Source organism: Macaca mulatta, chromosome 7 (assembly GCF_049350105.2).
Source record: "Macaca mulatta isolate MMU2019108-1 chromosome 7, T2T-MMU8v2.0, whole genome shotgun sequence".
In the NCBI taxonomy this organism is placed as follows: domain Eukaryota; kingdom Metazoa; phylum Chordata; class Mammalia; order Primates; family Cercopithecidae; genus Macaca; species Macaca mulatta.
In genome coordinates, this window is record NC_133412.1 from 18,076,042 (window position 1) to 18,101,443 (window position 25,402).

Genomic DNA, 25,402 nt, shown 5'->3' on the forward strand with positions numbered 1-25,402 from the left:
TTTAAAGATTAAGAATCAGGGACTGGGCCAGGTGTGGTGGCTCACATCTGTAATCCCAACGCTTAGGGAGGCCAAAGTGGGTAGATCACTTGAGCCAGGAGTTTGAGGTCAGCCTGGGCAACATGGTGAAACCCTGTCTGTACAAAAAATATAGAAGTTAAAAAATTATTCATGCATGTTGGGATACACTTGTAGTCCCCAGCTACTCCAGTGGCTTAGGTGGGAGGATCCCTTGAGCCCAGGAGGTAGCAGCTGCAGTGAGCCCTGTTCACACCACTGCACTGCAGCACGGGTGACAAAGCAAGGCCGTCTCAAAAAAAAATCAAAGATTGAAAAGTAGCATTGTCAATGTCCCTGGAAGCCAGATGCCAAATGGAGTTTATGGGACTCTTTTTTTCCCTTTACTTCATTTCAGTAGTTAGCACTTCCAATCCATATCTTACCCAAAGTGCTCAGTGACCATCCAAAATGTTTTCCTGTTTTTAAAATAAATTTATTGTACAGTTAAGGTGTACAACATGATGTTATGATACTAATACATATAAGGAGGCCAGGCACAGTGGCTCACACCTGTAATGCCAGCACTTTGGGAGGCCGAGGCGGGCGGATCACCTGAGGTCAGGAGTTCGAGAACAGCCTGGCCAACATGGCAAAACCCCATTTCTACTAAAAATAAAAAACTGGCCGGGCGTGGTGGCTCACACCTGTAATGCCAGCACTTTGGGAGGCTGAGGTGGGCAGATCACCTGAGGTCGGGAATTTGAGACCAGCCTGACCAACATGGAGAAACCCCATCTCTACTAAAATTACAAAATTAGCCGGGTGTGGTTACACATGCCTATAATCCCAGCTACTTGGGAGGTTGAGGCAGGAGAATTGCTTGAACCCGGGAGGCGGAGGTTGCAGTGAGTCAAGATCGTGCCATTGCAGTCCAGCCTGGGCAACAAGAGCGAAAAAAACTCCATCTCAAAAAATATATATACAAAACTTACCTGTGCATGGTGGCACACACCTGTAATCCCAGCTACGCGGGAGGCTAAGGCAGGAGAATTGCTTGAACCCGGGAGACACAGGGTGCAGTGAGCCCAGATCACACCACTGCACTTCAGCCTGGGCAACAGGGTTTCACCGTGTTAGCCAGGATAGTCTCGATCTCCTGACTTTGTGTACAGAGCGAGACTCCATCTCAAAAACAAAACAAAACAAAAACGTAAGTGTCCAATGACACTGATATCCCTGCCAGGAAGAATAAGGTTTTCAGCCTGATCTGGCTCAGGTACCTTTTCCTCTGAATGCTCATGTTATTGGTGGCTGGGCCAAGCCGCTTGTTCTCCATACAGAATAGTCAGCGTTCCTAATTAAAAAAAAACCTTTAAAACCTCTTATTCACACCTTAATCTTTTGGTGACAGGTCTCACCTGAGCTGGCTAGGAAAAAAAAAAAAAAAGCTGCTCCAGCCTTCCTTGAAAGCCCTCTCAGTGCCACTGTGCAGGATGTGCCATCCAGAGCTTCCTAAAGGTATTGAGGGGGTGAGGGGGAGAAGAGGGATGCGGGTGACAGAAATACCAGGGTAACCTTGTTTTTCCCCCGAGGACATTATTGAGACCCTTAGTGGGAGGGTTTCTGGTAAGGGGCAATTTTGTGTTTGCCTGTTCTTTGGGAAAATCACCTGGAGACACATGGATTCCCAGACCCACCTAATCTAGGTTTTAGACCAAAAAGGAATGTTTTATTATTAGAATTGAGTGTATCTCAGGTCCTCTTTCATTACTACACCACAAAATAAATCTGAGGGCCAGGCACAGTGGCTAACACCTGTAATCTCAGCACTTTGGGAGGTTGAGGTGGACGGATTGCCTGAGGTCAGGAGTTCAAACCCTGTCTCTACTAAAAATGCAAAAAAGTTTAGCTGGGTGTGGTGGTGTGCGCCTGTAATCCCAGCTACTCAGGAGGCTGATGCAGTGGAATCGCTTGAACCCGGGAGGTGGAGGTTGCAGTGAGCCGAGATCACGCCACTGTACTCCAGCCTGGGCAACAGAGCGAGACTCCATCTCAAAAAAAAAAAAAAAATCTGGGTTAGTGTAATAAAGACACAGTGACATTCTGGATTAAGAGGTTGGTTCATCTCAATTTTTTTTTTTTTTTTTTTTGAGACAGAGTTTCGCTCTTGTTGCCCAGGCTGGAGTGCAATGGCATGATCTCAGCTCGCTACAACCTGTGCCTCCCAGGCTCAGGTGATTCTCTTGCCATAGCCTCCCTACTAGCCAAGATTACAGGCATGTGCCACCATACCAAGCTAATTTTTTTTTCCCTGTATTTTTAGTAGAGATGGGGGTTTCATCATGTTGGCCAGGCTGGTCTCAAACTCCTGGCCTCATGTGCTCCACCCACCTCGGCCTCCCAGAGTGCTAGGATTGCAAGCATGAGCTACCACGCCCGGCCTAAGCATCTAAATTTTCTTCTAGGTGGATTTAGGGGTTTGTGCTCGTGGCCCTAAGAATGAACATGAGAGGGGTAGGGAGTACCTGCTTAGTGGCAATAGGCCTTGTTTAGGCTAAAAATAAGCTTGATACCTGTATTTTATATACTGTAAAGAGCATTAATCATAACCTGCCTGCAATAGCCTCTGTAGGTGGAAACAATCATGGAGGTGTCAAGTAAGAATAAAGAGCTGATAACATCAAATTTGGTTTATTTCAAGTCTGTAACAAAATATATTCTAGGCAACTTTTCAGACATTGTTTGTTTTATAGCATCATAAACCCTATACCACTGCTGTCATTCCAAAAGCTAACAGGACTCTGGAAGTCATCAAGTGGTCCAGCCCAGGAATGCAGGTAGAATTCACATGATAGGTGATAAGAAAGCAATGCCTATGGGCTACTCTGATCCCTTTTACCTTGGTAGGTAAGGTATGATCTTAGGACTATATGTATTGAGGCCTATTCGTCAGTGAAAAAGATTAAAGTGACAAGTTCTGTGCTTTGTTCCTATAGCTTTGAAGTTCATCCACGTCACCAGCAGGCTCCACCCATGTGTAATCCTGGGGCAGGTGTGAATCTTGATTTTTTTCAAGAGATTACTCAAGGGAGAGAATAACAGAAACCCAAGCCACAAGTACTGCCCCAATTCTAGATTAGGTTAGAGGTTAGAATAAATTAACTAATGGGGAATGGTACTGGGTAGCAGTCAGACCCAGGAGTCAGATTTGTGTGGTTTCCTGATCTCAGCAAGGTCTAAGGAAAAAAGCCTTCCCCCCCCCCCCCTCCCCGCTTAAATAGTAGCATCGTCATGAAGGCCAGTGACATGTGGTTAGTCTCCTAAAGTGACTTCCAATTCTTCCAGGTCCTTCTGGAGAGCCAAATCCTAGGGAGACAAAGAACAAATCTAGGGCTCAACATTTAAACCAGCATTTTCCCAAACCAGTGGAACCTGAGAAGAGGGGCCCTTTGCTTCCTTTCTGAGCTCTGCTACAGTCTTTTTCCTACTTTCCCAGGATAGCCTGGAGCCTATTAAATCTGTCTCTTCCCCCTAGAGGTAGACGCTTTTTCCTAGGGAAATAAGACCTCTAGGAAAGACTTTTTTCTTAAAAATGTCACATGATTCAGTGATGACAGGCAGTTTTGTTTTTTTGAGATGGACTTTCGCTCTTGTTGCCCAGGCTGGAGTGCAGTGGCATGATCTCAGCTCACTGCAACCTCCACCTCCTGGATTCAAGCGATTCTCCTGCCTCAGCCTCCTGAGTAGCTGGGATTACAGGCATGCACCACCATGCCCAACTAATTTTGTAATTTTAGTAGAGACGGGGTTTCTCTATGGCTGACCTTGAACTCCCGACCTCAGGTGATCTGCCCGACTTAAAAAGCATTACCTCCTTCGTGACATCTGGCAGCTCCAGGGCTAACTTCATCCACCACCTAGCTTCAGAGTTTTTCCCTAGTTCTCTATAGCACTGAAAAGAGACAACAGTGAAAACTGATACTGTGTGCTTTCAGGAGTTCCCAGAACTATGTTGAAGTAGAAAAGTGAGTTTACCTTGGAAATATATACCCTTCCTGCTTTGGAAAATCCTGGCTGTAGTTCTTCAGCCTGGGAAAAGGGACAAAGATATTTCAGTAAGAGGTTCCTATATTCTAATCAGGCTGAAGTTTGTTAGAGATTTCTAGTCTCCAACCATGTGGCTGATTCAGTGGGTCTGAAGAAATCTATATTTTTGATAAGCTGTGCAAGTGATTCTGATTTTCCCATAGAACAGGCAAACACAAAATTGCCCCCTACCAGGAAAACCCCTCCCATTAAGGGTCTCAGTAATGTCCTTAGGAAAAAAGGTTACCCTGGTGTTTTTGCCTGCCACCTGCCCCTCTCTGATACCTTTAGGAAGCTCTGGAGGGCATCTTCCACAGTGGCACTGAGAGGGCTTTCAAGCAAGGCTGTAGCAGTTTTTTTTTCTAGCCAGCTCAGATGAGAGACCTGCCACCAAAAGATCAAGGTGTGTATAAGAGGTTTTAAAAGTTTTTTTTTTTTTTTTTTTTTTTTTTAATCTTTGGGGATATACTGAAAATAGGGTCAAACGAGGCTGGGTCCAACCACCAATAATATAAGCATTCAGAGGAAAGGGCACCTGAGCCAGACCAGGCTGAGGATCTTGTTCTTCCTGGCAAGGAAATCAGTATCAGAAGGCATTTAGGACCAATAAGTCAAGTGCTGAAATGCAGCTTACCTGATAGCACCACCTGCCAAGAAGAAAGTGAGCCATGGGGTTTTCTGGCTGGAGAGCAATGGCTTTGTCCACATGCTCCTAAGGGGAAAATGTAAATATAAACTAACATCAGACACCAGAGTTGCTAAAAGAGAGGCAAGGGCTGGATGCGGTGGCTCATGCCTGTAATCCCTGCACTTTGGGAGGCTGAAGCAGGTGGATCACCTGAGGTCAGGAGTTTGAGACTAGTCCTGGCCAACATGGTGAAACCCCATCTCTACTAAAAATATAAAAATTAGCCGGGCATGGTGGTACATGCCTGTAATCCCAGCTACTTGGGAGGCTGAGGCAGGAAAATCGCTTGAACCCAAGAGGTAGCAGTGAGCCAAGATCACATCACTGCACTCCAGCTTGGGCAACAGAGTGAGACTCTGTCTCAAAAAAAAAAAGAGGCAAGTCACTGAGGCTGTAGAAAAGCTTTTGGCAGGGAGTCGGAAAGGAGCAGGGAATCTGGGATAGGCCAGCACAAGGAAGGAGGAAAAGCCTGTCCTCACCTTGAAGCTAAAGCCACTCTGGATGCGCCTCTGGATGCTCTCATGCTCAGCCAGCTGACCACAAAGCACCGCATACCTAGGGGGGAAGCAGCAAGCTCAGGGACAAGGGCTGAGCACCATCACTGTAAGGAATGGATGCCCCACCCACAGCCTAGTTGCATTGTCCCCTATCTCCCCTATCCCTCTACCCTCAACTAGCGCTAAAAATACCTAATTTTCATCTCTACGTAATCCCCTCTCTTCACAGACCTCTGGCCCCAACTAGTATTCTTTAGTAGATAATGGTAGGCTTACAAGTCTCCAAAGTATTCTAGGTATTAAAGCTGGATTCACCACAGTAAATCTCTCTTACACTTAAGAATATTTATGCAAGTTCTCAGTCTGTATCTCCAGATTTCCCCTCTCTCATAAAGAGTACAGCCACAGGCATTAATAAAAACTTAAAGCATCAAAATAATCAGCATGAAAGTATAAGAGACCTGAGTATACTACTTATCTTCTGGGCAGACAAAAAAGTGGGTCTCATTAGCTTTTAAGCATACAGGTGTATCACTGGGACTTGGGAAACAATTTATTAGGATAGTCACATTGGGAGGGGATATTCTAGGAATTTCTAATGTTAACTTGGAAACCAACAGAATCAGAGAAAGAACTCCTACATTTGCCCTCTTCCCCACATTGCCCCTCCCAAAGGGAACCAGCCAGCCAGCTTCCCATGGTCTGTCTTCAGAAACAAAGTCTTACTCCCCCATCCCCCCAGCATTGTTCCTAGCAGCACAGTTGACATTAGATGAGTAACCAGCCCAAGTTGCTTTTTCATGTATATGCTAAGTATCTGGAGGGTATCAGACACTTCTAGAGGCTCATTTCCATGTTTAATCCAAACAGCTGTTCCTCAGGAATAGCTATTCATCCTTGGAAGCCCCGAGAAGCAGTGACACCCAAGAAACAGTTACCTGGCCTCTGAGAAGAACCCTTGCAGAGACAAAAGTTTCAGCAACAGATGGAGAAACACAGCCTCTCACTTAGCTCACAGTCTGAGGGTGGAGACATGAAAAGCAAGGGTGGCAGTGGGAAAGGAACATTTTCACTAAAACTCAGGTGCTGGAACCAGACCCCAGGATTTGAGTTCACCCTGGCCCAGGTAAGTTGACAGAACTTTGCCTCTGATGTTTCCGGAGGGGTGAGCTCACATCTACTTTTCCTCACACAAACCAAGCAAAGAAGCCGAAGTACCAGCAGCCAGGCATCACACAGTGGAAAGGAGCTTGTGCAGGATAGGGGAGCTGCAGATTGTCCCAGCCTCCTGAGAGCTAAGAACTCCAGTTTTGTAGCTAGGATGACTCTTACAAAGCTACTCATTTCTCCAAGCCCCATCAGAAAAAACCTTGTACTCCCCCCTTGCCTCATCCCCAAGCCACCTCCCCTACCAGAAACTTCCCTTGTCTCTAGCTAGGGGTAGACTGAGGCATGTGGAAATACAAGCCAGAGCTCCCTCTCCTGGATCCTTTGGAAAATGCCTCTGTGGCCCAGGCAGAGAAAAGAAAGAGCTGTCCTCTGCTTTGGCCCTTGCTGGCTCTTCCCAGGACACTGCAGGGTGTTATTACCACAGGTGACAGTCAGCACTCTCATCTCCCTTCTCCAGAGCAGCCTCTGCTTCTTCTTTTCCTGTAGGACAAAGGTAGATCCAGAGTTGACACAGCTCTTATGCACACTTTCATAGGAAGGCTTGTGGGAAGAAGGACTGCTTTAACTCTCATCAATCCCTACCCAGCTTGTACTTGTTTGGAAATAGTTGTGAAATTGAGCAGAATAAAAGGCCTCAAACAAGCCAGGCACAGTGGCTCATGCCTGTAATCCCAGCACTTTGGGAGGCTGAGGCGGGTAGATCACCTGAGGTCAGGAGTTGGAGACCAGCCTGGCCAACATGGTGAAACCCCATCTCTACCAAAAATGCAAAAATTAGCTGGGCTTGGTGGCAAGCACCTGTAGTCCCAGCTACTCAGGAGGCTGAGGCAGGATAATCACTTGAACCCAGGAGGCAGAAGTTGCAGTGAGCCGAGATTGCACCACTGCACTGCAGACTAGGTGACAGAGTGAGACTGTCTCAGAAAAGGCTGCAAACGGCTTCTAAGGGAAGACTTCAGGGATGACTTCTGCTTCACCTTGGCTTCCCCATCTGTCACTAGAAACCCAAGTTACCTTCTTTTTTTCTTTCTTTTTTTTTTTTGTTTTTGAGACGGAGTCTCACTCTGTCGCCCAGGCTGGAGTGCAGTGGCGCAATCTCGGCTCACTGCAAGCTCCGCCTCCCAGGTTCACATCATTCTCCTGCCTCAGCCTCCCGAGTAGCTGGGACTACAGGCGCCCGCCACCTCGCCCGGCTAGTTTTTTGTATTTTTTAGTAGAGACGGGGTTTCACCGTGTTAGCCAGGATGGTCTTGATCTCCTGACCTCGTGATCCGCCCGTCTCGGCCCCCCAAAGTGCTGGGATTACAGGCTTCAGCCACCGCGCCCAGCCGTTACCTTCTTTTTATAACGCCCACCTGATGTGCTTGAAGCAGATTTTAGCATTTGAAATATAAAAGGATCCAGCCAGGCACGATGGCTTATGCCTGTAATCCTAGCACTTTGGAAGGCCGAGGTGGGTGGATCACTTGAGATCAAGTGTTCGAGACAAGCCTGAGCAACATGGTGAAACCCTGTCTCTAGTAAAAATACAAAAATTAGCCGGGTGTGTTGGCACATGCCTATAGTCCCAGCTCCTCGAGAGGCTGAGGCAGAAGTTTCAACGAGCCAAGATTGCACCACTGCACTCAGCCTGGGTGAGAGAGACTGCCTCAAAAAAAAAAAGATCCAACACAATCAGAAATTGTCCCCAACAGACCTTATTCTGGAGGTGTGGTGTCCATGGATCTCAAGTTGTATAAAATTTTAGGTAACTGGGGAGAGGGATCACAGCTTTGATAAAATTCTCTAAAGGGGATGGGTACATTGGCTCACACCTGTAATCCTAGAACTTTGAGAGGCCAAGGAGAGGATAGCTTGGGACCAAGAGTTCAAGACCAATCTGGGCAATACAGCCAGACCCTATCTCTTAAAAAAAAAAAAAAATATATATATATATATATATCTTCTCAAAAGGATACACAATCCAAGAATATTAATTAGCTCTAGACCAAAACTCTTTCACAAGAGCCACATGGACTGAGGTCTGACCAGGGATGACTTTCACTTAGTCTTAACCCAAGCTTTCTAGGTTAGTGTTCTAACAAAGAAATGAAAGCCCATACACATGAAAGTTCTGACAAGCGTCACTTAAGAGTATCAAGGCTGGGCCGGGCACAGTGGCTCACGCCTGTAATCCCAGCACTTTGGGAGGCTGAGACGGGCGGATCACGAGGTGAGGAGATCAAGACCATCCTGGCTAACACGGTGAAACCCCGTCTCTACTAAAAATACAATAATTAGCCGGGCACGGTGGCAGGCGCCTGTAGTCCCAGCTAAATGGGAGGCTGAGGCAGGAGAATGACGTGAACCTGGGAGGCGGAGCTTGCAGTGAGCCGAGATTGCTCCACTGCACTCCAGCCTGGGCAACAGAGCAAGACTATGTCACAAAAAAAAAAATAAAAGTATCGAGGCTGGAGCCTATGGACTGCCAGATAAGGATCATCATATGCCTATGCACTGGAGAAGACACTGCAACATAGGATTTTTTTTTTTAAGACAAGAGTCTCGGCCGGGCGCGGTGGCTCAAGCCTGTAATCCCAGCACTTTGGGAGGCCGAGACGGGCGGATCACGAGGTCAGGAGATCAAGACCATCCTGGCTAACACGGTGAAACCCTGTCTCTACTGAAAATACGAAAAACTAGCCGGGCGAGGTGGCGGGAACCTGTAGTCCCAGCTACTCGGGAGGCTGAGGCAGAGCTTGCAGTGAGCTGAGATCCGGTCACTGCACTGCAGCCTGGGCGACAGAGCGAGACTCCGTCTCAAAAAGAAACAACAACAACAACAAAAAAAAGACAAGAGTCTCACTGTTGCCAGGGTTGGAGGTTGGAGTGCAGTAGCGTGATCTCGGCTGACTGCAACCTCCGCCTCTCAGGTTCAAGCGATTCTCCTGCCTCAGCCTCCCCAGTAGCTGGGATTATAGGTGTGTGCCACCACACCCGGCTAATTTTTGTATTTTTAGTAGAGATGGGTTTCGCCATGTTGGCCAGGCTGGTCTCGAACACCTGACCTCAGGCGATGCACTTGCCTCAGCCTCCCAAAGTGCTGGGATCCTTCCCAAACAGAAGGACCACATGGCCCCACCAACGAGGGACACTGCCTCTTTGGGAATTTCTCTCTGCCCTCTTCAAAGTACTGCCTCACTAGGAAAATAATAGCAGAATGAGACAACCAGTTGCTGACAAGCTAGACAGCATTGTAGACAAGACATTGCCTGAGACCCCACAGAATGAGTACCTCCTGGTGGTCCAGCTCCTAGAGATACAATGAAATAAACTTTATACCCAGTAAGGATAATTCTTAAAGGCTGTGATCTCAGAGCAGAACCTTCAGAGACATTCCATAGTCATCTGACCTCCAGCAGGTAAAGATTTGTCCATGGGTGCTAAGCTCAGGAGGCCAGACCAACCAAATGCTGTCCCTCTAACCACTGCCTCCACTTCTGTCTTTGGGGTTCATGCTGGCTACTAGCACTAATAAGAGATGATCAATGATCAAGAGGGAAAGGAAAGGTTGTTGACATGACAAGTCCAAAAATCAGCCCAAAAACTGATTGGGAATCCTTACCTGAAATTCAGGAGGGAAAATAGAAACTTTTGAAGAGAAAGTAATCATAATTAAGCATCTTTTGTTAAAACTTCTAGGAATTTTTCTGAGGGTCTGCAGACACATCCTACTCAACTGCTCTGTTCTTTCTCCATCGACAATTCTACAGATGTTTAGAATATTAACCTTGAGGTATTGTTAGAGTATACATTATCAAGGATTCAATAATATTTATCAGGCTGTACTTATAATAGAAAGGTAAACAAATCTGTTTTAGACAGTTAACTGGCCAGGCGCAGTGGCTTATGCCTGTTATCCCAGCACTTTGGGAGGCCTAGGTGGGTGGATTACTTGAGGCCAGGAGTTCGAGACCAGCTTGGCCAACATGACGAAACCCCATCTCTACTAAAAATATAAGAATTAGTCGGGTATGGCCGGGCGCGGTGGCTCAAGCCTGTAATCCCAGCACTTTGGGAGGCCGAGACGGGCGGATCACGAGGTCAGGAGATCGAGACCATCCTGGCTAACAAGGTGAAACCCCATCTCAACTAAAAAATACAAAAAATAACTAGCCGGGCGAGGTGGCGGGCGCCTGTAGTCCCAGCTACTCGGGAGGCTGAGGCAGGAGAATGGCGTAAACCTGGGAGGCAGAGCTTGCAGTGAGCTGAGATCCGGCCACTGCATCCCAGCCTGGGCGACAGAGCGAGACTCCCTCTCAAAAAAAAAAAAAAAAAAAGAATTAGTCGGGTATGGTGGCATGTGTTTGTAATCCCAGCTACTGGGGAGGCTGAGGCAGGAGAACTGCTTGAGCCCAGGAGGTGGAGGTTGCATTCAGCCGAGATCAGGCCACTGAACTCCAGCCTGGGCAACAGAGAAAGACTGTTTGAAAAAAAAAAAAAAAAAGGCCGGGCGCGGTGGCTCAAGCCTGTAATCCCAGCACTTTGGGAGGCCGAGATGGGTGGGTCACGAGGTCAGAAGATCGAGACCATCCTGGATAACACGGTGAAACCCTGTCTCTACTAAGAAATACAAAAAACTAGCCGGGCGAGGTGGTGGGCGCCTGTAGTCCCAGCTACTCGGGAGGCTGAGGCCGGAGAATGGCGTGAACCCGGGAGGCGGAGCTTGCAGTGAGCTGAGATCCGGCCACTGCACTCCAGCCTGGGCTACAGAGCGAGACTCCGTCTCAAAAAAAAAAAAAAAAAAAAAAAAAAAAGATATTAACTGAACCACAGACCTAGAAACCCACTGATAGTACCTGACTCAGTGTGTGGAGTTCAGTAGGACACATCAGTCTCGAAAGTCCCAGGATTCACTGACCTCATGACAGACAAGGCCAAGCCCTGAGCCTGGCACAGGTCAGATGCACCCTATCCTCCAGGGTGGAGCCTTTGCCAATAGACTTGCCAAGTGGATTCCAGAGTCTTCTAAGCTAGCTCTCTCTCTATATATATTATTATTTTTTTTTTTTTTGAGATGGAGTCTCACTCTGTTGCTCAGGCTGGAGTGCAGTGGCGCGATCTCGGCTCACTGCAAGCTCCGCCTCCTGGGTTCACACCATTCTGCCTCAGCCTCCCAAGTAGCTGGGACTACAGGTGCCTGCCACCATGCCTGGCTAATTTTTTTGTATTTTTAGTAGAGAGATGGGGTTTCACCGTGTTAGCCAGGATGGTCTCGATCTCCTGACCTCGTGATCCACCCACCTCGGCCTCCCAAAGTGCTGGATTATAGGCGTGAGCCACCGTGCCCGGTGTAAGCTACCCATATTCTTAGAACACCTGCCCCACAGGCTTCATAACTGAAACCAGATTTCTAAGTAGCAAAAAAACCTCAGGTTAAGAAAAAAGGTTTTGCCCTCTGGCTAGAGAGTGAGAAAAACGAATAATGCTGATAGGATACAAGTACTCCTAAAAACATATGCACGTGTGTTACTAATCAGCATGATATACAGATAAACAAAGACTGCTCTCTTCCTCCAGAGGAGAAAGCAAGGGTCTCGGGGAGCCAGAGTTTGTCCCTAGTGGGTAACTGAGCCACAACTGCTCTGACAGCATCTTGGTGGTTCCCCACGCAGATGGGCCAGCCCCATCCCGAACCAGTCACCTTCCCACAGGAAGCTGTCAGCACTTACCATCTAGGGCATATGACTTCTTCTCGCTCACCTCCTCAGTGAGCTCACACATGTCACTGTAGGCTCGGGCCAGGCGCCAGAGAAAGTCCTGCCGGCTTCCATACTGAAGACCAGACGGAAACAGGTAAGGCCCCTTTTTCCTCAGCTGTGGAGAATGGGGGCCCTGGCCTTCCCCCACACCCTAGGTTTGAATTTCCAAGCTAGTATGTTACAATCAATATCAGGCCAGCTCCTACAGGCAGTTTTCCCCCCAGTCATCCCTTCCCACATGCAGTTAATGTATGACACATTCTCTGTCTAGCCAGTAGCTTGCACAATCACAGAGGGCATTCTGGCCTCCTAGAACTGGCGGGAGGAAAGGTCAACTCCAAGATGTCATAAGGCACGAGGTCTTTTGCTGACACATGAAGAAAGTGTGAAAGGAAAAGGGAAACTTCTAACTTCCGGAGGGGGGCATTTATACCTGGGTGGGCATAAATTTTGTCTGAACCTGAGAAGAGAATTGTGGGTGAACGACCTACACAGTTGTCACTTGTAATGGGGCTGGCAGCTTGGACTCTGCCTCAAGGGAAACAAGAGGAGAAAAAAAATACAGTTCTTTCCACATTTCCCCCTAGAGGTGAGAGGTACAGTCCTTTCTGCAGTAGCTCTACAGAAGGCAGAGGACTACGCTCCCCATCCCCAGAGGGGAGGCAGCTCTGGGGCAAGCGGTACCCTGGCCCTAGGGTCCATGCTGGGCCTCCTTAGAAGAGGATATGCAACCCAGGAGACAGATGCAGAACCAGCTGTCTCACCATTTCTCGTCCCATGTCACCTTGTAGGGGCAGTAACCACATGGGCCTTCATTCCCCAGGGCTCAGAAGCAGATGGAGGGAGGGAGGAAGGGAGGGAGAAGCAGGCAGGCAGCTGGAGCCTCACCGCCAGCTTGTTGTTGAGCAGCAGCTGGAAGCCCTCCCGCTTGCCTTGCTCATCACCCCTGTGCAGCTCGTCAGCCTGCTGCAGGAGAGGCAGCACATCCTCCAAGCCTGAGGAACCTCCAGCCTCCAGGGCACTGGGCACAACACCCGAAGCTGCCTCCTCCTCCAGGTCTAGAGAATCCTTTCTTCCCATCTTCACAGTCTCGCAGCTCACTTCATCTTCCCCGTCCTCACTTTCTTTGTCAGAGTCCCGCTCATTGTCAGACTCCGCATTGGCTGTTGTATAACTGGCAGAGAAATGTAAGGGACAAGAGGATTATTCAGCTCAGAGCCCCTAGGGTCTGTATCCCTCACCACCAAAGCAGCACTCTTCATGGCATTGTCCAAAGCACCAAATACCTCTTGAGGGCAGATTTTTTTTATTTTTTCTTTTCTTGAGATAGGGTGGAGTGCAGTGGCTCGATCTTGGCTCACTTGAACTTCCACCTCCTGGGTTCAAGCAACTCTCCCACCTAATTTTTTTGTATTTTTAGTAGAGATGGGGTTTTGCCATGTTGCCCAGACTGGTCTCAAACCCCTGGCCTCAAGTGATCTGCCCACCTTGGCCTCCCAAAGTGCTGGGATTACAGGCATGAGCCACCATGGCCAGCAGAAATCATTATTTGAGAGAAAGCTTCCTATGGGAACTAAGGGCTGGGAAAATGATCCGGGAAGGAAAGAGTAGCTGACCAGCTGGGGCCCCGCGACAGTCAAGGCAAATGTGAGAAGCCCCTGCTCATTTCTGCCTTATGAGTCAGAGACACTTATCAGAACCAATGTGGGTGGGTGCAGCCTCAGACCATGGGCAGCCACATGCATCCACAAACATAACCTCTGGCCCAAGTCAACCAAACCTAAACTGCAACAGGAGTAGCCCTTGGTAACCTTGAGAACTTAAGGATGTGAGGAGAGGTGATAGGAATCACTTTGCAACCAGAAGAAGGGGAAGACAATGCAAACCACCCCTTGAAAAGGTGTTTTGGGGGTGGGGCTGCCACATGCCAGGTGGCTCCTAAGAAGCCCCAACCCTGATGCACCCACTAAAGAGGAAGCTGAGTTTCTCTTGGATCTCAGCCACCAGCAGTTGATTAGGGTGTTTTCCCTAATTGCCTAAAATAGATAAAGACTGAGCACGGGAAAAGGCAGGACTTCTGGGGGTCAGAAGCAAACACAAGGTCAGGCACGGTGGCTCACGCCTGTAATCCCAGCACTCTGGGAGGCCGAGGTGGATGGATCACGAGGTCAGGAGATCGAGACCATCCTGGCTAACACGGTGAAACCCCCATCTCTACTAAAAACAAAAACTTAGCCAGGCGTGGTGGCAGGCACCTGTAGTCCCAGCTACTCCGGAGGCTGAGGCAGGAGAATAGTGTGAACCCGGGAGGCGGAGCTTGCAGTGAGCCGAGATCATGCCACTGCACTCCAGCCTGGGCGACAAAGAGAGACTCCGTCCAAAAAAAAAAGAAAAAGAAAAAAGAGAGTAGGCTCCCTGTGGCTGGAGCAAAACAGGATTGAAGGAGAGATGACACACACACCTACAAATAAAGTCAACACATGATAGCCTAATGTCAGGGCAGAAGTGCTGTCCTCCTGTCCAGAAACTACAAGGCGGCAAGCTCTGAAGGCTCTGGAAGTGAGCAACCAGACCGGATGCCCAGTCCATGCTGACAGCATCCTTACAGAGGAGCTTCAGCCTCATCTAAAAAAGAGGCCCCAGACATATCTACTACAAGAACTTGTAAGGTATTTAAAACCTTTCTTTTTTTTTTTTTTTGAGACGGAGTCTCGCGCTGTCACCCAGGCTGGAGTGCAGTGGCCGGATCTCAGCTCACTGCAAGCTCCGCCTCCCGGGTTCACGCCATTCTCCTGCCTCCGCCTCCCGAGTAGCTGGGACTACAGGCGTCCGCCACCTCGGCCGGCTAGTTTTTTGTATTTTTTAGTAGAGACGGGGTTTCACCGTGTTAACCAGGATGGTCTCGATCTCCTGACCTCGTGATCCGCCCGTCTCGGCCTCCCAAAGTGCTGGGATTACAGGCTTGAGCCACCGCGCCCGGCCTAAAACCTTTCTTAACCGCACCTTTGTGTTTTAAGAGGTTATCCAAGTATCTTTCCCCTTTAGTTATTAGGAAAAAAAAAAAAGCACCTTTAGAAATTAAAGGCAGAAGGATAAGTGTCATTAGATTTTGTAACCAACCTAGGTACTGATGAGTGAGACCACCCACAGGCAACCTAGAGAAACCGAAACTCCCAACTGCACCTGCCACAGATTAAGAAAAATCAAACCAGAGTCTTCTCTGCCCAGCCAGTCCCAAAGGCAAAATGGATAGATGGTTTATCTGGAACAGAAAGCTGGAAGCTGGAATCACATCATCTCCCTTTGCTAGAAAGAGGGGGAGACCCTATTTCTTGCTGGGTTTAGGACTGCCTCAGCCAATCAGGAGTCCAAACAGGAGTCTCTCTGCCTCCAGTACCCCCAGGGAGGGACCTAGCCCTGCTGGAGCCCAGGCATCAGCACAGAATCCCCTGGGACCTGACCTGTGATACTGCCACCCCTCTGGATCCTAAAGGCCCAGCTCCCAAAGCCAAAAAGAGAGGTCAGGGGGCCTTGCTGCCACAAACAGAGTGAAAGCTGGTAGAGCCCTGTGAGGCAGGGAGGCTCCAGGGAACCTGGCACTTTAAAGAGTGGACTTTAATTGCATCTCAGCCCCACTTTAAGGCACTCTCCTCATCAATCTGAAACCCTACCGCCTGGAGCAGCTACTGGGGCCTCAGAAGAGATTAATCACATGCCAAGGGCTACCACATTTACACCATTCTCTTTCACCTTCCACCTCCCGGACTAACCCAACCAGTCCTTGGAGAAATCTACCACAGAGAAGTGACCCTTTTAACATAGCCTGAGGCTTTTGAGATCTGCCAGGGACTAGCAGGGACCTTTGAAAAGGTCCTTTGGTCCCGTGCACTCCGGAGGACTGGAGTTCCCACAGTGGACCAGAGACCCAAGGCTCCCTCTGAGCAAGGAGACTGCCACTCTTAAGCAGTAATGAAGGACTCAGTTATGCACATCTCCCCTCCTGGCAATTAAGTTTCTCTTAACTCTACCTAAACTATGTTAGAGACTGAGTATGAGGTCTTCAAAGATGACATGGGCCCTGACCTTGAGATAAGACCCAACTTAGTGAGGCCATAAATGCCCAAGAAGGAGTCTTCACGATGAGGCTGCAGGCAATCTCTCTTGGCTGAGATGCCTGGGAAGGCTTGCTGGAGGAGCTGGTGTTTTAGGGCAAGTTGGGTTCTGACAGGGAACTCAAGCTGTGTTTGGTACAATGCCCGGGGAACAAGCTCACAGAGCTGCACAGTGATTCTGCCTCTGCCACCCTCAATCTCCTGAGACCTCAAAGTTGTTATTTGGAAGAAGGAATACAGCTTTCAGTGAAATCAAGCAGCCCATCAAATCTCAGCCCTTCATCCCTCAAAGCAGCTCTCCTTGCCCCAAGACACAGGTTCAAAGCCATTTCAGTTTGTAGACTCCTAGAGCTCCCCCTTGACCTACATGGCAATGACGATGGCACAAAGAATCATTCACCACGGCCACTGCCCTAGAGAGCAGCCAGCTCAACCACAGAGTGTTGCACCACCACCTGCTGTCATGCCACGGGACTGGGCATGGGACACAGCCTGATGGAGCTATAATTAAGAAAGCCACCCCTCCCCTTGCCCCATCACAGGTGTCTGGCAGCTCTGGCCTGCTCCTTGTGGCCTTGGGAGTCCCAGTGAGCACCCCTAGCAGTGAAGGTCCCACAGATGTCCCTGGTTAACTGCTCTGGCTCCCACTGACCCCAGAAGTTTGTACTTATCTTTTTGAGGTGGAGTCTTTGTTGCCCAGGCTGGAGTGCAGTGGTGCAATCTTGGCTCACAGCAACCTCCACCTCCTGGGTTCAAGTGATTCTCCTGTCTCAGCCTCCGGAATAGCTGGAATTACAGGCGCCCACCACCACGCCCAGCTAATTTTTGTATTTTTAGTAGACACAGGGTTTCACCATGTTGGTCGTCTGGTCTTGAACTCCTGACCTCAAGTGATCCACCCGCCTCGGCCTTCCAAAGTGCTGGAATTACAGGCCTGAGCCACTGCGCCGGCCTAGGACAACTTCTTTAAATCATCACAAAGAGGACCAGGTGCGATGGTTCATGCCTGTAATCTCAGCACTTGGAGGCCAATGTGGGAGAACTGCTTGAGGCCAGGAGTTCAAGACCAGCCTGGGCAACATAGTGAGACCCCATCTCTACAAAAAAATAAATAAAATTGGCTGGCATGGTGGCACATGCCTGTAGTCCCCACTACTCAGAAGGCTGAAGCAGGAGGACCACTTGAGCCCAAGGGGTTGAGGCTGCTGTGCTGTGATGGTGCCACTGAACTCCAGCCTGGGCAACAGAGTGAGACCCTGTCTCAAAACAAAACAAAAAACAGTCATGAAGGACCTCAAGTTGTGTTTGATCTGGGGCAGAGCTGTGACCTCTCCTTCTGTTCCACCTCCTTAGAGAGTTCAAATATCAATTCCCCACCCAAGTGGCCTGCTTCCTTGGGTTGCAGAGATGTTCTTTTACATCTCAGTGCCCACTGTCAACTACTTCCTCCATCTCTCTCTTCACTTCAGATGTATCAAATGTTAATTTCATTTTTGCCCCCTCTTTAACACAACTTCTGGAAGCGTCTCTTGGCCCAGAGCCATTTAGGTAAATTGAATAGAAAAGGGCCACCTCTGCTTGCCCTTGAGAATACAGATAATAGGGATCTGACAACCCAGGCAACAGCAGTCCCCCATGGAGGAGGAGAGCTCTTCGCCACCACTCCACAGGTTTCTGGAGGCCCCTGAGCAGTCATCAAATCCAGCGTTGGTGATAATGACGTGTCAGTCAACAATGGACTGCGCATATAACAGTGGGTACATATGATTATAATGGAGCTGAAAAATTCCTATCACCTAGTATTTACTTTTTTTTTTTTTTTTTTTTTTTTTTTTGAGGCAGGGTCTTGCTCTGTCACCCAGGCTGGAGTGCAGTGGCACAATTATGGCTCACTCCAGCCTCAAACTCCCAGCCTCCCAAGTAGCTGGGACTACCAGCCCATGCCACCATGCCCAGCTTTTTTTTTTTTTTTTTTTTTTTTTGAGATGGAGTCTCACTCTTATCTCCCAGGCTGGGGTGCAGTGGCATGATCTCGGCTCACTGAAACCTCCGCCTCCTGGGTTCCAGCAATTCTGCTGCCTCAGCCTCCCGAGTAGCTGGGATTACAGGCATGCACCACCACGCCTGGCTAATTTTTGTATTTTTAGTAGACAGGATTTCAGCATGTTGGCCAGACTGGTCTCAAACTCCTGACCTCAGGTGATCCGCCCACCTTGGCCTCCCCCAGGTAGTTACTTTATGTAGAGATGTAGTCTTGCTGCCTTGCCCAGGGTGGTCTCAAGCTCCTGAACTCAAGCAATCCTCCTGTCTCGGCCTACCAAAGTGCTGGGATTACCATGAGCCACCACCATGCCTGGTTTTAACTGACTGATTTTAACTTCTAGTTTCCATTTGCCTGCTTAGAGCTAATTTCTCTGATCCAGCATAAAACTTGGCTGTTCTCTGCACCAGTCTTTCCCTTGAGAAGAAGGCTGGACAAGGAGAAATCGGCCTCTAGGCCTCACACAGGCTACCTGAATGATCGGAGCTAGCAGCAGACAAGGGCAGATGCTGCTAGTGACAACATCAGACTCTATCCTTGGGACCAAAGTTTCAAAGTGGTGCTAGTGGTTTCAACTCAAAACGCCCTTAGCATGACCAGACTTGGAGGAGGCTGTCCACCAGACTCCTGCCACCTGCCCCGCCTCAAAGAAAGGCCTATCGTCAGCCCTCCTGGGCCACTAAGAACTCAGGACATCCACCTCCCACCTGTAAAAATGCAAAAGATCACAGGCAAGGCTCCCCTGTGGGAAGAGGGTGACTCCCAGGGAGAAGCATGCTTCGTGCTTAGACATCTAGGTACAACAGCTCGGCCACCCAAGGAAAGGAACAAAGTCAAACAATGCTTATCAAGTCCTTGTGATAACACAGAAAAATGCCCAAATAATATATCATAACTTTGTAATAAACTAAGATAACAGATGTAAGCAATAACTGCTATTAACATCTACATTTGTCTGAATGACATAAATTGGATGGGTTTTTCGTTTCAACTCTTCTGTATTTATTATACTCTTACCTGTTCCAAAAATTATTTGCAGCAGCTTAGTTTGGATTTTCCATTGATAATACTTTTACAAAACACCACCTGGCTGTAGCCATAACTGCCTCCAGGAGAGACAACTCACCCCCCTTCACTCTCAGCATCTGTGAATGTGGCTCCCGAGGAGGCCGTGAAGTAGACAGAGCTGGAGCCAGTGGAGTCACTCCTCTCCCGGACAAACGGAAACCTTCGCCGCCGAGCCACTCTCTGGTTCTCTTCCATGTGGGATCTGGAAAGCAGGCCCCATCCCGAAGGGTACCATTAGGTCCCATCCAGCCTGTCTTTCTGCTCACCATGGGGTGCCTCTTACTACTACTCCTCATTAAAGGGCCAAAAGCAGAGAAAATCCTAGGTCTCTAACCCTCAGGAGGGTAAGAAGGGCAGCTCCCTGGGCCCAGACCACACAGACAGACTAGGTTAGGCAAACAGAGCATTTCAGCTGCTACAACAGATCAACCATGAGAGTCCAGAAGCAGCAAGGAGCATGTGCAAGGCGAGGTACCAAATGTACAGCTTCCACCCAGATTAGGCTAGAAGCTATAAAACTGGTTTCTTCTTTAGAGACAGAAAGCAAAGGCCAGAACACACCTCAGCTGAAAAAGCTGCAGGGGAGGGATAAAGCGGGAGAGGAAGCTGCATTACTCACCGGACCTCCCCAACAATCTCCCCGGCAAGTCCTCGCAGGCTGCTCCTCAGCTCCTCCACCTCTCGCCGCAGTGCCACAAGGCTGGTCAGCACAAAGTCGAGGCGGTCCAGCACCTTCTCCTGTCCTTCCCGTGGAAGGCTGGGCAGCACTGCGGCATCTCCAGCCCCACCTGAGACAGCCCGCAAGAGCATCACTGAAGGAAGGAGAATGGGAGCCAGTGACACCCAGGAATATAGTGGGGAAGAGATCTCACACCTAGAATTCAAGAACACCTGCTTTCCATTGGAAGAGAAGGCCCAGTGACGCTCAGGTAGCAGACGTTCACAGCCAGGTCATGGTAACAAGTCCCAAGAAACTACCCAGAGATCTCTAAACAAGAGTCCTCTGCCCCAAGAACCTTCCATACCAGGGCCCTTCAGGAATGCTGCACACCACGACAGATAATGTAAAATGCTTGCCCAAGTGTGGAATCTGAAGGAGGACAGCTGTCCTGCTAGAGTAAAAAAAAACCTTTACCTCACCGTATAGTGCCCAATACCAGGGAGTCAAAACCAACCACACAGCAAAACTAAAACTAAAACTAAAACTGAGCTCCATCACATTCTGATCTCTCACTTCACAAACGATAGTAGGGAAAACTTGGGAGTTTCTCCCAGAACTTCATTTAGTGTATCAGAGAAGGACTAGGAGAAAGGGGGCAGTTGCTAAGAGAAGAGGTACACCAGAAAAAGCCCATCCAAACCGCCTCAGAAACACACCATTACTAAGCCCTGCTGACCCAACCCTAGGCCTCACTCTTTTGAGTAAATTCCAGCAGTGAAATGGTAGCAAAGTGACAGCCACCTATGGTAACTGGACTGAAAAATGCAAAAACAAAAAGGAAACCAGAGAGGCAGGACCCCACAATATGGCAAGCATAAATCCCTTCTTTAAGGAAATCTGGTTAAAAAAAAAAAAAAAAACTAGGCCAGGCCACAACACACATCCAATAATGCTCAAGAATGTAGAGCAATAAAGATCTCTGGGAATGTGGCCACTTCTAATCTCAGAAGAAAGACTACTGCGAAGCAATTAACAAACAAAATACAAGGGAAGGAAGCACACTGCAATACTAGATTACCACCAGATTATAAAGTGCTGACAATCAGTTGCAATCTAAGGTGATAGCTCTTTGAAGACTCCTCCAGAACTAACTTTTCCAAACCATCTAACACTGGCAATCAGAGAAAACACTCACTTCCAATTAGCGTGGGAGTGAGATAATGTAAACGCTCCTCTTGGCCAGGTGTGGTGGCTCACGCCTGTAATCCCAGCACTTTAGGAGGCCGAGGCCAGGAGTTCGAGACCAGCCTGGCCAACATGGGGAAACCCCATCTTTACTAAAAATACAAAAATTAGCTGGGCATGGTGGCGCACACCTGTGATCCCAGCTACTTGGGAGGCTGAGGCATAAGAATCACTTGAACCCAGGGAGGTGGAAGTTGCAGTAAGCCAAGATCATGCCACTGTACTCCAGCCTGGGCAACAGAGTGAGACTCCATCTCAAAAAAAAAAAAAAAAAAAAAAAAAGAAAAGAAAAGAAAAAAACACTCCTCTTGCACAAATATGGTAGTAGTTTGAACCAGCCCTAGATCCTTTGCTCAAATGAATTAACAAATCTGCAAATTTGAAAGAACTACTCATTTCAGCTGTGCGGGCTGCCAGCCACATTCAGCTTCAATTGCATTAAGCGTGCTCCTAGCCCTATGCCCTAGAAACTCCACTGGACCAGGTGACCAGGCCCAACAGGCCCAACCTTGCCACTTAATCTGTGACAGCCTCAGGAAAGTTACACAGTCTTTTTGAATCTTGGTTTCCTCATAGGAGGGATTAAAAAACAAAACAAACAAACAAAAAAACTTGAATGAGATAGTTTCCAAGTTGTCTCCAAATTCAAATATATGATTTAATACATAAGCCTGAAGACTTTTAATCCCTACAAGATTATTCTTTTTGCCCTCTTTTGGATTCTCTCTACTTATTACACACCTCACCCAACACTAAGCAAGTGCCTTTAACACCCACATAGCACTAGTGTGGCCAGAACTAAAAGTGAAAGCTAAGCAGCTAAGCAGTCTTTTTGAAATATACTTGCTTGGGAATACAGGGTAAAGAGTAGAAAAAACCATGACTGCCTTTTTTTTTTTTTTTTTTGAGACGGAGTCCCACTCTGTCGCCCAGGCTGGAGTGCAGTGGTGAAACCTCAGCTCACTGCAACCTCTGCCTATTGGGTTCAAGCGATTCTCGTGCCTCGGCCTCCCCAGTAGCTGGGACTACAGGCCGCGCCATCACGCCCGGCTAATTTTTGTATTTTTGGTAGAGATAAGGTTTCACCATGTTGACATCTGGTTGAATGTTGGTCAGGCCAGTGTTGAACTCCTGACCTCAGGTGATCCGCCCGCTTAGGCCTCCCAAAGTGCTGGGATTACAGGCGTGAGCCACCGCGCCCGGCCCGACGACTGCTTTTTCAACAAGCTTCCAAAAAAGTGAAACCCTAAGGCGCTTCTCTACGTTGCCCTGTCCCACAATCTCCACCAAAAGCAGCCTAGACCCCAGGCCCATCAGTCTGCAGTGACCGCGGTCTCAGGAGACGGGCTCCTACCCTGGCGTCCGGTCTCTGAAGTCTGCGTATAGTCCAGGGAGTTGGGCAGGCTCTGGCTGCGGCCATGGCGCTGGGTCCGTTTCCATCGCTGGCTGTAAAGGAGGCACAGGAATCCAAGGCCGGCGGCGGTACCCAGCAACAGTCCCAGCCCGGCACGGGCACCACCCAGGGCTCCCAGTCTAGACATGCTGCACCTGCGGCCAGCAGAAGCCACCGGGAGCAGGCGGGCGGCCGGGCGGGCGTAGGGAGAGAGAGAGATTCGTGAGTCTGGTAAACCCACCCCCAAGGCAGAACCCCGGCAGGTACCCCCTTGCCCAAACCCTGAGCTCCTGACTACCTGCATCCCAGTCTGAACCCTAAGGCTTCCTCCAGCCCCCTGGGCCCCACTGCCGCTCCCCTCACCCAGCCTGGACATAGCCACCCCTCCAGCACATCCTCCGATCCGGGTCACAGAGTACGGCTTCTGGGCCTTCAACCCTCCACCTCAGCCTCACAACACTGCAGACCACAAACCCGCCGCCCTGGCTGCAAACTCCCGGCCTTCCCCTGCGGCCCAGGAACGCGCTCTGGCCTGGCAGGAGACCCACTCAAAACCTTACCCGGCCGCCAGCCACCATGGCAGCAGCCGCCGCGGGCTCACGCTGTCAGTGACCGTGACGTCAGACAGACGGCGCCAGCGGCTCGGCGCCCTGAGGGAAGGCGCACGGAGATGACCACGCCGGCCCCACCCCCGGCCTGTTTCCCTCAGGAGCGAGGCCACGGGCGCCGGCGGAGGGGCGGAGTCAGCACAGCGCAAAAGGAAAGCAAAAAGGGTCCGAAGGCTGAGGAAAGGCGGGAAAGCGGGGAGACTTCTTGGGCGGACGCTGGCGCAGTCACCCTCACCGTCCGGCATCCAGGCCTCCATTTCCCTCCGGTCACACCGGCTTACTTGCTGCTCCCGGAATACGCTCAGCATATTCACACTTTCTCCCTGCGCTTCTGCCCGGACCTCCCCTCTGTACCTGGAAAACGTCACCCTCTCCCCACATTTTATTTTTATTTTGTAGAGACTGGGTCCCGCTCTCCTGGTCTCCAGCGATCCGCCTGCCTCGGCCTCCCAAAGTGCGTGAGCCGCCGCACCCGGCCATAAACCTTAAACCTAACGTACCGTTTTATAATTCTATTTTACTCTTGTAATTGTATGCAACTTCTAATTTTGGCAACTAAAAAGACCGATTTTATGGACTACGATGACGATTGTATTGTGAATATTTCTTAAGAGTTAAAATTTTCTTTAGTGATAGAAGAAAGTTCTAGGCCAGTTCTCCCAATACCCTTGACTAGATCTTATATTTCTTTACGCTTTAATTGTGAGTTACTGTATACATATAAGAATACAGGAGGCCTGCGGTGGTGGCATGTGACTGTAGTCCCACATGCCCTGGGGGCTGAGATGGGAGGATCACTTGAGCCCAGGGTGTGGAGGCTGCAATGAGCCATGAGCACTCTGGGCAACGGAAGTCAGGATTTCGAGGCCACCCTGGCCAACCTGGCGAAACCCCGTTGTTAGGCAGGAATCTAGACCCAACATGGCAGCGTTACCCGGCGTAGCAGGCCTTTTGTTAAAGACTCCCTTCACCCTTGTACACACCCTCAGACTTACATGCGTCAGAGTTCCGGCTGGGCAGTCACACGCCCAGTGACCTGCAGCTCACGTGCATTCCACAAGTTCGTCAACAGCAATTTCCGTCGACAGTTTCCAAAGACCCCTTCCTCATGACCCTTACTCAACTCCTGCTCTAGTAGTTTCAAGACCCCCCAGGCCCTGTTTGCACAACCAGCTTCCCTACCTCTCAGGCTATAAGAAGCCCCCACCCTCCTCCCTCAGCGCGACTTCCTCGGCCCACACCTTTGGACTGAGGAACCTCGCCCGCAAGCCCTAATAAAAGCTATTCTCACTGCCATTTATTTGCCTTGTGTCTTCGTTCCCGGTTCAGCTCCAGCCTCAGTTTACCTTTACATTTGGTGCCGAAACCAGGGAGGAGACCCCCTCCCCAGACCCCTGCTGGGTCGAGCAGCCTCTCCTCTCCCCGAGCTGGGATCCCCTCCTCAAGCCTGGCGCCGTCTCACCAAATTTAAGACTCAATTCGATCACTGCTGGGTAAGTTTCCCCCGTCCTGAAGGCTCCCTCCGGGAGTCCCTGTCCGAAACGCACGGCCGTGTCAGGGGCTCTCTCCTGTCAGCTGTGACCTCAGCACCAGGGACTAGGAGACGTCCAACCTCCCCGGAAGCCACCATACCCCGCACTCCGCGTGGCAGTGAGAGGACGCTCCCATTGCCTCCGGACTGCCCGCCTTAAGACCATGGGAACTACCCAGTCCAAACCAGACGGAAAATCCCCTCTGAGGTGCCTCTTGGCTAATTTCTAGACTTTAAGTCTCAGCCAAGACCTAAAAAAAAGCGGCTCATTTTCTTCTGCACAGTAGCATGACCGCAGTATAAATTGGATAATCAGTCTCAGTGGCCTGCAGAAGGCACTCTAGACTTTAACATTCTCACAGATCTGACCAACTTCTGCAAGAGACTAGGCAAATGGTCCGAGATACCCTATGTTCAGGCCTTTTGGGACTTGCGTTCTCGCCCAGATCTCTGCGCCCAGTGCTCGTTAGCTCAAGTTCTGCTCGCAAAGTCTTTTCCCTCGGGCAAGGAGAGGGATGATTACTCCTCTTTTTCTGAGCCTCCTGACACCCTATCCTGGCC

At 49.5% G+C, this 25,402-nt stretch overlaps 1 protein-coding gene across 16 annotated transcripts in view; it reads right to left on the reverse strand.

Moving 5' to 3' along the window:
* Positions 1-2,675: 2,675 nt before the first annotated feature.
* RMDN3 (regulator of microtubule dynamics 3) overlaps positions 2,676-25,402 on the reverse strand; it is a 34,552-nt gene continuing 11,825 nt past the window's right edge. For 6 of the 16 annotated variants that reach the window (XM_077937985.1, XM_077937984.1, XM_077937981.1 and 3 more), the window contains 12 exons: positions 22,664-22,857; positions 20,023-20,215; positions 19,462-19,605; positions 13,071-13,356; positions 12,153-12,255; positions 6,861-6,921; positions 5,254-5,329; positions 4,721-4,798; positions 4,372-4,470; positions 4,036-4,089; positions 3,872-3,952; positions 2,676-3,366 (listed from right to left, as the gene is read on the reverse strand). In XM_077937985.1, the coding sequence (XP_077794111.1) occupies positions 3,313-3,366; positions 3,872-3,952; positions 4,036-4,089; positions 4,372-4,470; positions 4,721-4,798; positions 5,254-5,329; positions 6,861-6,921; positions 12,153-12,255; positions 13,071-13,356; positions 19,462-19,605; positions 20,023-20,215; positions 22,664-22,857 (1,423 nt within the window). In that variant the 3' untranslated portion in view covers positions 2,676-3,312. 16 annotated transcript variants of the gene reach the window in all.